The sequence below is a fragment of the Brassica rapa genome, chromosome A04 (assembly GCF_000309985.2).
Source record: "Brassica rapa cultivar Chiifu-401-42 chromosome A04, CAAS_Brap_v3.01, whole genome shotgun sequence".
NCBI lineage: Eukaryota > Viridiplantae > Streptophyta > Magnoliopsida > Brassicales > Brassicaceae > Brassica > Brassica rapa.
In genome coordinates this window covers 17,749,558-17,764,732 of record NC_024798.2, presented here as the reverse complement: position 1 = coordinate 17,764,732, position 15,175 = coordinate 17,749,558, and the positions used below count along the sequence as shown (strand labels likewise).

General features: G+C 31.0%; 3 protein-coding genes across 3 annotated transcripts; all 3 read left to right on the top strand.

Moving 5' to 3' along the window:
* The first annotated feature begins 2,980 nt into the window (after window positions 1–2,980).
* LOC103865314 (protein trichome birefringence-like 37) lies at window positions 2,981–6,129 on the top strand. Its single transcript, XM_009143111.3, has 5 exons — window positions 2,981–3,485; window positions 3,570–3,741; window positions 4,996–5,177; window positions 5,287–5,445; window positions 5,531–6,129. The coding sequence occupies exons 1-5, from the start codon at window positions 3,133–3,135 to the stop codon at window positions 5,817–5,819; spliced, it is 1,155 nt and encodes a 384-aa protein (XP_009141359.2). The 5' UTR covers window positions 2,981–3,132; the 3' UTR covers window positions 5,820–6,129.
* Window positions 6,130–6,824: 695 nt separating this feature from the next.
* LOC103865313 (ATP synthase mitochondrial F1 complex assembly factor 1) lies at window positions 6,825–8,259 on the top strand. Its single transcript, XM_009143110.3, has 4 exons — window positions 6,825–7,399; window positions 7,473–7,552; window positions 7,642–7,700; window positions 7,830–8,259. Exons 1-4 carry the CDS (start codon window positions 7,106–7,108, stop codon window positions 8,132–8,134), a joined length of 738 nt encoding a protein of 245 aa, XP_009141358.1. The 5' UTR covers window positions 6,825–7,105; the 3' UTR covers window positions 8,135–8,259.
* A 249-nt stretch (window positions 8,260–8,508) lies between these two features.
* Window positions 8,509–14,613, top strand: LOC103865312 (sodium/calcium exchanger NCL). The gene is made up of 5 exons (XM_033290404.1): window positions 8,509–12,015; window positions 12,108–12,247; window positions 12,340–12,595; window positions 13,129–13,422; window positions 13,553–14,613. The coding sequence occupies exons 1-5, from the start codon at window positions 11,524–11,526 to the stop codon at window positions 13,799–13,801; spliced, it is 1,431 nt and encodes a 476-aa protein (XP_033146295.1). The 5' UTR covers window positions 8,509–11,523; the 3' UTR covers window positions 13,802–14,613.
* The last annotated feature ends 562 nt before the right edge of the window (window positions 14,614–15,175 follow it).

The window sequence follows — 15,175 nt, the reverse complement described above, 5'->3', positions numbered from 1 at the left end:
TTAATTGGAGGGGTTCTTACGGTGGGGTTCTTAGCGGAATATAAGAAACTGTTCTTTAACTTTTAACTAATAAGAGCCAGTTCTTAGCTTTTTAGTTAAAAATTAAAAAATAGTTTCTTATATTCCGCTAATAAGCATACCTTAAGAAACATCCATTAACCATGCTCTTAGGCTCCTAAAGCAACTTTATTACGACAATACATTTTAGTGGAAACACCTCTCAACAGAGCTCTTGCGTTAATGGTTTCGTTTAGGAATTAGCAGTTCCAACTTCGTGTATCATTTAGAGTCATTTTGTTAACGTAGAAAATGCAATACACTATAAATAAAATAATCAAAGAATTACATTCTCTTAAATATATCAATTAGCATAAAAATTTCAGTTCACGATATTTACTTTTTTCTAAATACTAATATAATAGTATTATTTTAGTTGTTACTAATATTAATTCTAAAAGTAATATTAGTATTTTTAACACAAAATAGTAGTATTAGTATATAATTTAATCTTATGCATAATAAAGTTGAGAGGTGTATAATTTGTTATCTGGTCTATAAATAACAGTATATGAACTATTCAATTGATATCATAAAAGGCTAAAACCATTGTGTATTTGATTTATTAAAAAGTATGAATCAATTATAAAAGAGACACTAGATTCTGACCCGCCCTTTGAAAGGGCGGGTATAATTTTTGTTTTAATTTTTTTGAAAATTTTAAATTTTTATATTTGTGTTAAAGTAACTATATTTGTAACTAATATTAATTTAATTTAATTTAATTTAATTTTTGATAACTATATTAAATATGTCAAGTTGCATAACTATATACTTGTGCCATATATATTTCAGAAACTATTTTTAAAATTTATTTTTAAAGTTTGCAACATATTAAATTTTTTTATTAGTTACCTAACATAATTAGTCAAGAATATTCGTATCAGAAAACTTGACCCGAAAATAAAGTCTCATACTCAATGTTTTGAAATTCGAACCGAATCCGCGGTTGAACCGGTAAACCTTGTGACCCAAGATAAATCTGGTTTGAGTTTTGTGGAAAAAATAATATTTAGAAATCCAATAAAATTGGCAAAAAAACACTAAAACCCGGAACTCGGTTAAGTTGAATCACTGGTTGAATCAATAGATAGCGTTTACTTCTTCTTTTTAGTTTTTAATTATGTTTTTAAAATCTGCTTTGTATAATTTTTAATGAAGAAGTTAGGTTTTTCAGTTTTGTTATCGAAAATTTATTAACAGTGTTTTACTTTTGGTTTAATTGGATTTGAAGTTTAATTTTATGATTCACATTCGCATATAAATATTTATGAATTTTTAAGTCTTGATATTTAAAAACCCAATAAACTGGCAAAAAATCACTAAAACCCGGAATCCGGTTAAACCACTGGTTGAACCAACAAATAAATTTTAACTTTTTAGTTTTTAGTTATGTTTTAAAAATCTGTTTTGTATAATTTTTGATAAAGAAGTCAGCTTTTTCAGTTTTGTTATTGAAAGTTTATTAATAATGTTTTACTTTTGGTTTGCTTTCGATTTTAAGTTTAATTTTATTATTCACATTACACAAATAAATATTAATTAATTTTTTTTAAGTCTTGATGTTTTTTGTTAGATGTCATCAATCTTAACTTGTTACAAAAAATATTTAAATAATTTAAACTATTTTTGATATTTTGTATGTCAAATGAAAATAAAAATATAGAAACTACAGTTAAATATTTTCTAAATATTGTTTAAACATAAAATATATACATATCTAAACTATTATTTTATGTTTTAATTGGAATGAACATCTATTAAATAAAGAACATCTTTACTTAGACTTGAATCAAGGTATTAATTAATAATTTAGCTAAATCAAATACACCAATGTTATGTATATACGTATATGTACATATGTGTTTTGTTTTGTCAATATACGTATATTAATACATTTTAGTTCACTTTAGTTCATTGGACGTAATATATTAATCTATATTTTGAGGACTTTTAGTGGTTATTGAATGTGGAGCAGTTATATTTTAGATGCAATTATAGTTTACTTTATGCAGTTATATTTTAGATACAGTTATATTTTAAGTTAGACACAACATGTATTAACTGGTCATGTTCCTAATTTAATAGTATCTATACTATTATTTGCGAAGTAAATTTTTGGAATCGAGCTCTCACGTTAAAAGTTAGAGCGGCTAATATCTATAATACCCTTAATGAATTTTCTAAATAATTAATTATATAATCAAAAACGAATTTTAATTAATAATATTAACTTTTTGGAAAATAAGATAAGTCTTATATATTGTGTTGTTATCTTAAAACATATTTTTCAATTATAAAATTTAAAAATAAACTATAAAACAATTATAATAAATTCAGTGGTTAAAATCAATGTTATCTTTAATAAATTTTAATTAATTATACTATTATTTGCGAAGTAAATTTTTGGAATCGAGCTCTCACGTTAAAAGTTAGAGCGGTTAATATCTATAATACCCTTAATGAATTTTATATATAATTAATTATATAACCAAAAACGAATTTTTATTAATAATATTAACTTTTTTAAAAACAAGATAAGTCTTATATATTGTGTTGTTATCTTAAAACATATTTTTTAATTATAAAATTTAAAAATAAAATATAAAACAATTATAATAAATTCAGTGGTTAAAGTCAATGTTATCTTTAATAAATTTTAATTAAACATATATATATTTAATTAGATTTTTGTCATATATATATATATATGTTTGATTTAATTTTTTGAAAACATAAATAATAAGTTATTATGATGATTTTTAAATTAATAAAAAATAAACTAATAAATATTTGTTAAACGATTAAGCCCGCATATGCGGGCAAGACACCTAGTTGATTATATTGTAAGAATTTTTATGGACCCTCTTATTTAAGAACCGATTTTCATTATTTACTAAACTATTTTTCGTTACTTTCAAACACATATATGGCCAAATATTACCTCTACCGAAGAATCTCTTTACACAACTCACTACTGTAGTTATGTGTAAAAGTACATACGTGTGTATATATAAATCCAATTCAATCACAAAGTCTCTTCAAAAAAGAAACCCACATTTTTTTCTTTGAAAGATGGGTTTCAAATTCATCTCTCTGTTCCTTCTTCTTCTTCCACTTCTCACACTCACAATCTTGTCCAGAGCCGACCAGGCCCTGGCTTCCGACAAGAAACCACATGAGAGCCATCGCAACAGAACCGTGTTGGCCAGCGCCGGAAGAGTAAAAATAGCGGCGTTGAAAGGGAGGAAGCAAACGAGAGAATGTAACTTGTTCCAAGGGAGATGGGTTTTTGATGCTTCTTACCCTTTCTACGATTCCTCCACTTGTCCATTCATAGACGGCGAGTTTGATTGTCTCAAATTTGGTCGACCAGACAGACAGTTCCTCAAGTACTCTTGGCAGCCTGATTCATGCACCATCCCAAGGTATGTAACATCAACATACACCGCATTTAAGCCTAAAGACGATGATAATAATAGGTTATATATGTATGTGATTTGTAATTGAAGATTCGATGGACAAGCGTTTCTGAATAAATGGAGAGGGAAACGAGTTATGTTTGTGGGAGACTCACTGAGTCAAAACATGTGGGAATCATTAGGATGCATGATACATGCATCGGTACCAGACACCAAGACCACTTTTATCAAGCGTACCCCAGTCTCCTCTCTCATTTTCCAGGTCCCTCCCTGCCTCTCCCCTCTCTCTTTTTGTTGACTTGTTATAGTTTAAAACTGCATGTGTCTTTGGATAAATACAAAATCTAATAATTCATCATCACGAGGAGGTCTTGTCATTTTATTGAATCGAGTTGGTCAGGGGCTATATATTATACAATATATTCAGCAAGAGAAAAAAGCAGTGTTTTTGCTTTTGAGTTTAAATGTAAAAATGTTTTCTGCAATTATGCTTGGCATCCAAGGTATTATGATTTTGGCTGTCTGATGGGTCTTTCATTTTCTTAAATTTGAGAAAATAATTGATATATACGTCATTTAAAATTAATAAATTATAGATTTATAACTAAAAGCGGGAAATAAAAAGTATATATTTTACAAATTAATTGATTTTATTTTTCTATATTTGTGTTTGTTTCGCGAAGTATAAATGTATGCGTGGGAAATTTAGAATTATAAGTTTATAACTACTTCTTTTTAAACTTAATTATAAACTAGTTGATCTATTTTGTTTTGAAGAATTGGTGTTAGTTGATATATCTTAAAATTATCTTTTATTTTTCACAAGAAACTGTGTAGTTGCCAGTTCTGAAACAATTGCCAGTTCTAATTAGGTTGATATTCATCTTGAACAATGAAAACTACAAATATATTAACCATGAAACCTATGTGATATGAATGCTCAAAAAACCTATGTGATATGGAAACAGGAAAAAGATGTAAACATCCAAATTTTTTGTCCACAGTACATTATTTAATTTGGTCTTCTTACAATTGTTGACATAGGTTTTTGGCAATTTCTCTCTTTTGGTTGTTTTAAAAGAACAGAAAACAAACTAATAATTTGGAAACAAACAAAAAGAAGAGAACCTATAACAGAGAAAGGAAGTAGCCAAGTAGGAGATCTGACAGCTAATGACAACTAAAGACCACTCGAATTGGTTTTCTTCGGTTTATATTTTTAATCATCTAGATGTGAAAACACGTTATCTTGAATACCAACCCCATCCGTTGCGAAATTTTAAATACTAGGATTCGATTACAGTTATATACTTATATATATGGGTACACCGTACACATACTAAAAAGCTTGGAATATATATATGTGTCTGTGATTTTCTAGTTACTAACATGCTTTTGCCATATTTTAAAAAAGAGTTAGCATATTTTCATATATAATTATAAAGTATTATGATCTTCTCAATCACTTCACCCAATAAGAAAAAAATTCTCTATCGTTTTTAAATGATGAAAACAGGAATATGGAGTTACAATATTCCTATACCGAACACCATACCTAGTGGATATCTCCAAAGAAACCGTAGGGCGTGTGCTTAACCTTGGAACTATCGAAGGTGGTGCTGATGTTTGGAAAGACATGGACATTCTCGTCTTCAATTCCTGGCACTGGTGGCTTCACAAAGGAGTAGAATTACAAGGGTTCGTACCATAGATCGTACTCATATATATATATATATATATATAATTTGGGATTAAGTCGACATGCTTAGCTAACCAGAATCGTCTTCTCATCTCGTTGTTTACTCAGGTGGGATTATATAAGAACTGGGTCTTCATTGATTAGAGACATGGACCGTCTTGATGCTTTCAACAAAGGGCTCACCACTTGGGCTCAATGGGTTGATCAAAATGTTAATATTTCGCAAACCCGAGTTTTCTTCCAAGGCATTTCTCCTACTCACTACGTGTAAGTTTATCACACATATTATATACATATATGTGGTTGTAAACCGCGGTTTTTAGGTTAAATATATTTTTGGAAAATATAATAGGGGAAAGGAATGGAATGAGCCAAGGGATAATTGCAACGGGCAGATGCAACCGTTGAGCGGATCAACATATCCAGGTGGTTCACTTCCTGCAGCAAGCATCGTGTCCCGAGTGTTAAGCTCGATGAAAACACCCGTTTACTTACTTGATATCACAACTCTGTCTCAACTAAGAAAAGATGCTCATCCATCTACATATGGAGCCGCTGGAGGAAGCGATTGCAGCCACTGGTGCCTTCCTGGCTTGCCGGATACTTGGAACCAGCTTCTCTACGCAGCTCTCTCGATGTGAAGAACTTGAGTCCATACACACTTGCATTTATATTACATTCTTGGAAGTGTAAATGAAAAAAGTTTCCAAATACTCACGGATGGACTAAACATTGGCAAAGATTCTGCTTTGACCAAACAACCTTGTGATTAGATCATTTTTATTTTGTAATTAATGCTACTTTAGATCTGAAACTCTTCAAGATCACAGAGAAATGTACTTCATTATATTAGTTTTTATAAACAAAAATATTGTTTTGTATTACACCAAAAAAAAATATTGTTTTGTATATTGTAAACCCTTTTAATATACGTGGTACCTTTTGTTTATATTATTTAAAATATCGTAATAGTATATAAAAATAATTTTGGTAAGGAAAAGGTGTCATTCAAAACGAATGATAATAGCAAAACTTACAAAATTTAACTTTTTCAGTTTTAAATTGCTGAAAATAAACAATTTGTGAGCCCTTAACCTATGTTATTCACGTTTTTTTTTCTTGGTGCTCGTCTGATATTCCACAGCTTTAATGTTTTGAATGATTTTGAAATTCTTTTAGGAATAACAACGTTTTAGTAGTGGCTTCGCAGTGTAGATGGACATGCTCATAAAATAATTGTAATCGAGAGCGCCTAAAGCACTAGTGTAGTGTTAATTTCAATAACACTAATGAGAACAATGTACAAAAGTTTTTGGAAAGTGCTCGGTATTTTTTTTTGTAAGTGGTTCGGTACTATATTTTTTCTCCCGTCTTTGTTGTCTACGGTCTCTTTCGAGTATGGATAGGTGGTAGTATATTAAGAGATTTTTGTAAGTCCATAGTTTCTTCATTGTTTGAAATATTATGTATACGGTGGCTTTAGGCTTGTTGCGCATTTATTGCCAGTCGTTAAATTTGATTCCAGTACCTTCACCACAGATCCTTTGTATACAAATGATGGAACTCAAGTCACATGTTAGACCATTATATTACATGACACATACTTGTCTAATTCAAGCTCCTAGCCAATCTAGTTTTGTTATTAGAGTTTTCATTGGGAAGCCAGATCGAGTAGTAGCCAAATATCTGAACTCTACAAGCCCATCAATTTCGGCCCATAAAAAACTTAATCCTGGACCTTAGCGTAATTACGAAAGCCTAGTTTAAACCGGTCGAACCAAATTAACCCATTAAAAGTTAAAACACGTTACGAGTGATTGAGACATTTTCGTTGATGTTGGATTAGATCTGCTAGCACACAACGTGTTCGACAAAATTCCACAGAGAGCTCCTCAAAAGCCTACTGATAAAATCTTTCTACTTCACCATGAAACTGAGACGAATCCTCTGTTCCTTATCGAATCTCGCTACAGAAAGGCTCTCTCTTTCCTCGTGCCCATCTCGACACATTTCCACCGCGTGGTCATCTTCTCCACAACGAAGTAATCTCTCAGAAGCGTTACCAGGGAGCCACATCAAATGGGCATCGCTAGGTTCAGTCAGAAACTCGAGGTTCGCTTCTGGGTTCACACCGTTGCAGCCAAAACCGTTGGATTCGATCATGGATTTGGAGAGAGCCAAGACTAAATCGCCGGAGGAGCTCACCTCGATCTGGGACGATGTAATTTTAACCCTCTCTGTCCTCCCAAAGTTTCGTTCTTTTGATGTGTTTGCTGATGATTCGTTTTTGTCAGTATCACTTAGGAAGAGGTCATATTGGGATAACTATAAAAGCTCAGCTTTATCGTTTGTTGGAGCAACGAGCAGCTGAGTGGTAATAACATCATCATCATCAGCTTTGTGTTAAGTAATCATGCTTTTTTTTATGTTTGTGTCTTGATTTGATCTATGTTGCAATTGCAGCCGATACTTTGTCATTCCATTGTGGAGAGGAAGTGGTTACATTACAATGTTTGCTCAAGGTTTGTTCTAGCTTTAGTTAGGACCAATGTTAGCAAACCAGTTAATCTTGAACAGTTTATTTACCTGGTATGGTTTGGTAGATGTAGCATTTGATCTTTGATCTTAATCGTCAATTTTGTCGGTGGCAGTTGAAGCGCCTCACATGATATTCACTGGTCTAGAAGACTATAAAGCAAGAGGAACTCAAGCCGCGCCTTACCTGACTAGCACCTTCTACACCGAGCTTTCAGAGACGAAGGACTTGGTGTTTATCCGAGGTGATGTTGTGTTCACAAGCAAACTCACTGACGAGGAGGCGAAATGGATCATGGAGACGGCTCAGTCGTTTTACTTGAACGACACTCGGTACAAGCTGCTTGAGAGGTTCAATAAATATACTCATGACTTTGAGTTCAAGGATGTGTTACAAGCCCTTGATATGCCTATTCTGTGATTTGCTAAATCAAGAAGAAAAAACACTTGTCTGATTCTTGTGTTCTTGAGACACGCTTGTATTAGAATTGTTTTTGAATGGTAATAAAAACTACATCACCAAATGGTTGAGAATACTTCTCTTTAGTATGATTTGCACAGATACCTTTACATATGTTAAGCTTATGTCTTTCTCAGTACAAACTATGTGTATACTGATAAGAACTGAAGTGTATATTGATGAAGAACCTCCCAATAACACTTATCTTCATTCTTGAATCCTTCCTCCTTTAATGTGTTTCTTCTTTCTCCAATCCTCTCTTCCTTCTCGTAGTGTATACCCTCAGTAGCATATCATATACACTCATCTGCTTCAGTTTTTTTTCTCTAGCTCTCAGCTTCCTCCTCAACAATACGCAATGTCAAAGCACAGTTCTGAAGAAGTCTAACAAATCGAGAAGCTTTACGAATTCAGTGAGCGTCTGAATGTTTCTGTTCTCTTTTCTGATCAGGATTCCATGACTATATTTCTGTTCTTTTTTTCTGTATACTCTCTTTGTCAGTAGGAGTTTTGGTTTGGTACTTGGTAGAGTAGGAAGAGCATCCTCTAAACATGTTGACATCTTTTTAAAGTTAAAATGATAATGTATGTTAGAATTACAGAAAGATTTGGAATTCTAGAACCTTTGTTCAATTGATAAAATAAATCTTTTAGCACGTTCTTCATACCATTCACTACAGTTAAAGTAGAAATTAAACAAATGGTTAAAACGCTTCATCAGAAGTCATCAGTCTTAAAAAATCTATATTATTATGACTTACCAACCTCAATATTACTATTGACTTATTAAGATTTTATTCATCCGAGTCATCATCGTATGAACAAGTAACCTTAAAACGATTTTTAGCGCATTGTTCATACCATTCACTACAAAAGAAAGTAGAAATTTAACAATTGATTAAAACGCTTTTACCAAAAATCAAAATTTCCACTGGTTTATAATTTTATTACAAATTATGAGAATTCTGTACACAACAACAAAAGAAAAAAAAACTACGTATGACAGTTCTACTTGGATAACATTGACCAGTGTTCTAAAACGTGTTAGTTGATTACGCGTTAGATGACTGTATAGCGCCTAGCCGAATAGGCGAACGCCTATACAGGATATATACGGATATATATTTTTACACGAAATATAAGTATAAGATTAATATATACATTATTTTTGAAAAAACTGAAAAATATATTTTAAATCTACTTTTATGTATAAGTACATATATAAATAGTTTCAAATTATAAAAATTAAAGCCATTTTAAATACATAAAGATGATAAATTTAAAATGATTTTGCAACAATTATACTAATATCTATAATTATATAAATACATAAAATAAGTAAAAGTAATATAAATAATAACATTAATAAAACATAATATTAATAGTTTATTTTTTTGAATATTAATGCTTAAAATTCGTCTAGGAATCCGCATAGACCGCATATGTCCGCCTAAATGTTATTATTCGTCCGAATTATATAAATCCGCATAAAACACTGTATAACATAAAAACAGTACGGTTGGCTACTGTATAGCGTCTAAACGCCGCCTAGGCAAACACCTATACCGTATTTCAGAACACTGACATTGACCATGTTGACTATGTTGAAAGATTTTTGTACTGTTTTTTTTCAATTAATCTACATAATAATTGATAATAAATCACATTATGTATCACTCAAACTTTAAAACTGTGGTATCATTAATGAACTATTCATCAAACCATCCCAATGAAGGGCATCCACATTATGTATCACTCAAACTTTAAAACTGTAGTATCATTAATGAACTAATCATCAAACCATTCCAATAAAGGGCATCCACCATCAAAGCCATTAGTCTTTAAATATCTAGATTTATATGACTTACCATTACCAACCTCAACAATATTGTTGACGTATTAAAGATTCAATTCGTCCGACTCATCATCGTATAAACAATAAACCTTAAAATGTTTGTTTATTATATAGTTGTTAGATCTTGTCCGATATGTGGGGTTTAGTTACTATGACTTGTGTATAAATACAGAGGAAAACCATCCCACTAAATTCACACTAAATCTTCCTCATAGATCTTGAGTTTACTTCCATGGCAAATCTCACACTCTTCTCTTTTCTCTCTCTGTCTCTCATCATCTCTGTTGCGAGCTCTCGTGTCCTAAGTCCACTTCCTCTAAACAACTCGGTCTTGATCTCTGATGGCGTCCATGACGTCTCGGATTACAAGTTTCTCACTCTCGACCCTCCTAAGACCTTGTCCGGGACCGAGTGTGAACATGTCTATGGTTTTCTTCCATGTGCAAATAATGTTGGAGGTTATGTCTTCCAAGTACTCACGTTTGGGTGTCTCTTGATCGTTGGTGACTATTTCTTGTCCGTAGGAAGGTCGCAACTCTTTTTAACCTTTGATGTTGGATTCTATGGCGGAATCATTTTCCCTCTTCTTACAATGTTCCCAAGAATTGTCCTTATGCTCGGTAAGGATCCTAGTTCTTTGGCTCACAACTACGAAAAGCATTGTATATAGAGAAATTAACTTTTAGATAACATTGAATTATTTTTAAAAAAATAGCACATTGCGAACTTTTTTCAAAAATAACATTATTTAAAAGTTTAAAAGATCTATTTGTTTTTTATTTGTGTTTGAGTTTAATGATTAGTGTTGGTTTAGCATTTAGAAGCTGGAATTAGAGTTATGGTTTAAAATGTAAGATAATTTATGGTTTTAATTATAAATATTATTTTGGGAATTTTTTTCTTTAGTTTAGTGATTAGTGTTGGTTTCGTATTTAGAAGGTGGAATTAGAGTTATTAAAATGTAAGCTAATGTAATGTTTTTATTAATCCATAAATACTATTTTGGGAATTTTTTAGTGCGTTTTGTGAGAAAAACGTTAAGTAATTATAGTAATTATGAAATTTGTCCTTATATGTATTGGACCTTAAAGCGCTTCTTCCTTCTTTCTTTTTTTTGGGTTTTTTTTTTTTAATTTCAGCGAATGGACTATCACTGGGCAGCGATGTTGCTAACTCCTTCGTTGATAACAACATGGGAGTTACTGCGGGATACACTGTGTTTGCTCTCACAATTCAATGGGGAGCTTGTGTTGTGTTTAGCATCACTGGTTCGAGTTTGGAAAATGAAGAAAGAAAAACAATCACAGTAAGCTTTTCTTCGAATCTGGAATCTGTTAGTTGTATGGTCATATTTATATAAGCTAAGATCTCATGACCATAATTTCTGTTTATAATAAAGAGAATAGCTTTGAAGAATTAGTGGGTGACCATTTGATGAACTGTAAAGGCAAAATAGCGTTCTTCTTTTTGTGTTTCCTGCTGCACAAGAATATAGATGAAGATGATATATGGCATTCTCATATGTATTCTGTACTGTCCACCAAATAATCATCCACTTTATTATTTACGAATGTATACAGAAAAAGTATGGCCATCTCACAAATTCTCTCTATTTAATTATAATACGTTACTATATGTTCATCAGAAAATCATACAAGATTGGTGGAGCCAAAGACATAACATAGTGAAAAACATTGTTGGTAAGTTCAGTGACTCGAAGGCTGTAGATAGATTCTTTCTCTTTTCTTTGAGTAGTTTTTTTTTTGTACGAAGATGTTGTGTTGTGTTTAATTATCTATGTTCAGAAGCAAGCGTAGACGTAGATACGAAGAACAAGAAACCTGCAGGGATTATGTTGTTGAGTCTGGCTCCCTTTCTCATGGTGACACTTACAGCGATATTTGATTCGCATTCTTGGAGGCATATCATTATATTGATAACACTAATAATCTCTTCTTCTTCAACCATTCTCTACTTTGTTTACTCGGTATGAGTCCCTTTAAAAGCAAATGTTAACCCTTTTGGTTTCATTTTGTTTGCGCACCTGTGAATGCTTTTTCTGGGTGTGGAAACTCGCAGTATGCTGATCAAGATAACCAAAGGGAGAGCTTAGAACACGCGAGGTTTGAGATCATGTCAGAAGTTCATAAGCTATTAAAGAAGTTTTCACCAGAAAACTTACTACAAAATGGAGAGATAAACAAAGAGAGCATAAAAAGGTTCTTTTAACTTCTTTCTCTTTATACTTTTGAAGCAATGATTGTTTCATTTCAGTTCTCTCACATCGTAAATCATTGCTTATTTTGTGTAGCTTGTTTGAGTTTCTTGATACAAACAATGATGAGAAGATACAAATATCTGAGCTGAAAGACTTTAAAATAGAGTTTTGGAACTTTGGGAGGAGGAAATGCGAAATAAATAAGATTGCTAAAGAGTTTCTTAAAAAATACGACAAAGACGCAGACGGTCATTTAGACAAGGACGAATTTGAGGCAGGGGTCACGGATATGCTCAAAAACCACAAAATCAAATTCGACAACCTAGAGGATGAAAAAGAGGATCACAGCGTAAGTATACATCATTTCAAGAAAAGATTATTGCAACTATAACCTTAGAGAAAACTTTTTTTTTTTAGAGAAAACTATAACCTCAATTTTTAGAAAAAAAAATCTTGTCTAACCACGCTGGTCGAGTGGTACAGTGGGCTTGGAATGTGCTAAGGATCCCGAGTTCGAAATCTACTATTTCAGATATACCCGTGACATAAATATCTAATTCTCATTGCTAGAAATCGGATATAACTGACACAAGTGAACAGACTTTCAAAAGATTAGTCGGTTGGATCTCGGTCCATTATATACCTCAGGATTATAAAACAAACTATAAACCTCAACTTTTGTAATAAAATATAGCAAATTCTTGTATTTTTGTTTATATTTTTTTTTTGATAAAGTAAGTTCATTAAAAACGGCTTAACTTATTTTCTTTTCAAATAAAAATCACAATAAAAAATACTTAGCAGAAAAATGTCGTTTTTAGAAAAATATTCCTCTAGTTTCAAAATACATTCATTATGAAACCAAATCATGACGTGTTTCAGGAGGTGAAGGGAACTCTAAAGATGAAAACACCGTCGCAAAAGCTTGTAACTAAATTTCTCTATATGGAAACGTTAGGAGCTGCGATTAAAGTCATCGTAGGGATCTTAATTGTCCTCTTTCTTGCAAAACCATTTATGATGAACATCGAGCTCTTATCAGTCTCAGCTGGAGTTCCCTCTTTTTACATCGTCTTCGTGATTATCCCTTTGGCTAGAAACTTAAAGAACACTCTATCAGCACGCTTCTGTCATCCGAAAGACAAGGAAAAAATCTCAATACATACCTTCTCTGAGGTTAGTTTTAAGTTTTAACTATCACATTTCATTACTTGAGTACGTTACATTATATGATATAGACGTAGTTTGTTTTTTTTACTGAAATGATATAGACGTAGTTAAAGGGCATTTTTATTGGTTTTCACAGATCTACAAAGATATTACAATGAACAACCTCATGGGATTGTCAATCATATTGGCGGTTATATACGCGAGAGGCTTGGCATGGAATTGCTCGGTAGAAGCTTTTATTCTTGTGATCGTTGGCCTCGCGATTGGCTTACCGGCTTATATGAGATCGACTTATCCGTTCTGGATCTGTGTATTTGCCTTTGCTATGTATATCTTCTCTCTTGTTCTTATCTATCTCCGTTATCAATTTCTAGACAAGAACTAAGTTTACACCTCTAGGTGAGACTTAAGTTACAACCTCACTAAGTGTATTTCGTCGGTATTTTTGTGGCTTTCTCGCATTTTAATCGTTCAATTTGGTTGTATTGTACTTTGTGAGCTCGTCTTTGAAATAATACAGTTCTTACAAATCGTTTCATATGTCAGTTTTTGCATATATGTCCCTCCACCTGTATATTAGAAAAATATATACGATGATGTTCATAGCACTGGGATAGCACTAAGTGCAATCTTTCTGATCTGGCACCGACCATATCAGCCGATTGTGTATATCTTCAAGAAGGTTGAGAAATATAAATCATCTCCAAGAGTTAAAAGGTTATATGCATATTCTGGAACAAAACATATTTCTCAAATATATTTATGATGTGTTAATGCAAATTCGAGATTAAAATTTTCTTTCTGTTACTCTTGTCAAAAACTTAAACAATATTAGATGTTTTTGTTGTTTTCAATATTTAGGTACATATTTATATTGATACGTACAACAGAATTTGACCTAACCTAGCCTAAATACATAAGAAAAATGAAAAAAAATGCCAAATATTATTATGAAAACATATTTGCGTTTACAGTTTACAAACTGTTTACAATTTGGCCCTCTTTGAAGTTGATTGTTTGTAATTTTTGCTTTAGTTTTTGGTTTTTGTTTTTGTAGAAACCATTTTTCATCCAATCAAATTTTTTGTTTTACTTTTTGTTTTTGTAAAAACCATTTGAGTTGCCAATCAAGATTTTCAATAAATAGATTCCCTAAAATTTAGGAAAACTATTTTTTTGTGAGCATTTATGAAGAAAAACGAATTTTGATTTTTTTTTATGTAGAAACTACTACATTTTAATTCATTAATAATTAATATTTTCATAAAAATAAAATTATCATAAAATATTTTGTACATTAGATATCATTTAAAAAATAATGTGAAATATTATAATTTGTGTTTCATATCTGTAAATAATATTATATATTTTATAAATAATATTATTTAATTTAAAAATTAGTTATTAGTTTTTATAAGTAAAACAATTGAATTATTTTAATAATTATTAGTCACATTAAAATAAAGAAAATTATAAAAACATAATATGTTTTATTAAAGAAATATATTGTATAATCCTGAAATATAAATTTTCATTCAAATTTAAGAAAATATAAATAATTTATATAAGAAATTTTATAATTAGTTTCAAAATTATATGTATTTATATTTTTGTATAATTTATAATATTTATATAAGAAATAACTATTTATTTTCAAGTTTTAAAAATTAAAATAATTTATATAAGAAAAATTTCTAAGTAGTTTCAAAACTTAATATATTTATTTTTGTGTAATTTATATATATTTTAGGGAAATACC

What these genes read in the sequence shown, in the direction of transcription:
- LOC103865313 (XM_009143110.3), top strand. Translation starts at nt 7,106, where the DNA reads ATGAAACTGAGACGAATCCTCTGTTCCTTATCGAATCTCGCTACAGAA. An exon ending in TCACCTCGATCTGGGACGAT is followed by an intron (nt 7,400 to 7,472) that starts GTAATTTTAACC and finishes CGTTTTTGTCAG; the next exon opens with TATCACTTAGGAAGAGGTCA. An exon ending in CATTACAATGTTTGCTCAAG is followed by an intron (nt 7,701 to 7,829) that starts GTTTGTTCTAGC and finishes TGTCGGTGGCAG; the next exon opens with TTGAAGCGCCTCACATGATA.
- LOC103865312 (XM_033290404.1), top strand. Translation starts at nt 11,524, where the DNA reads ATGAAGATGATATATGGCATTCTCATATGTATTCTGTACTGTCCACCA. An exon ending in ATGAAAAAGAGGATCACAGC is followed by an intron (nt 12,596 to 13,128) that starts GTAAGTATACAT and finishes GACGTGTTTCAG; the next exon opens with GAGGTGAAGGGAACTCTAAA. An exon ending in CAATACATACCTTCTCTGAG is followed by an intron (nt 13,423 to 13,552) that starts GTTAGTTTTAAG and finishes TGGTTTTCACAG; the next exon opens with ATCTACAAAGATATTACAAT.
- LOC103865314 (XM_009143111.3), top strand. Translation starts at nt 3,133, where the DNA reads ATGGGTTTCAAATTCATCTCTCTGTTCCTTCTTCTTCTTCCACTTCTC. An exon ending in GATTCATGCACCATCCCAAG is followed by an intron (nt 3,486 to 3,569) that starts GTATGTAACATC and finishes TTGTAATTGAAG; the next exon opens with ATTCGATGGACAAGCGTTTC. An exon ending in AAAGGAGTAGAATTACAAGG is followed by an intron (nt 5,178 to 5,286) that starts GTTCGTACCATA and finishes TTGTTTACTCAG; the next exon opens with GTGGGATTATATAAGAACTG.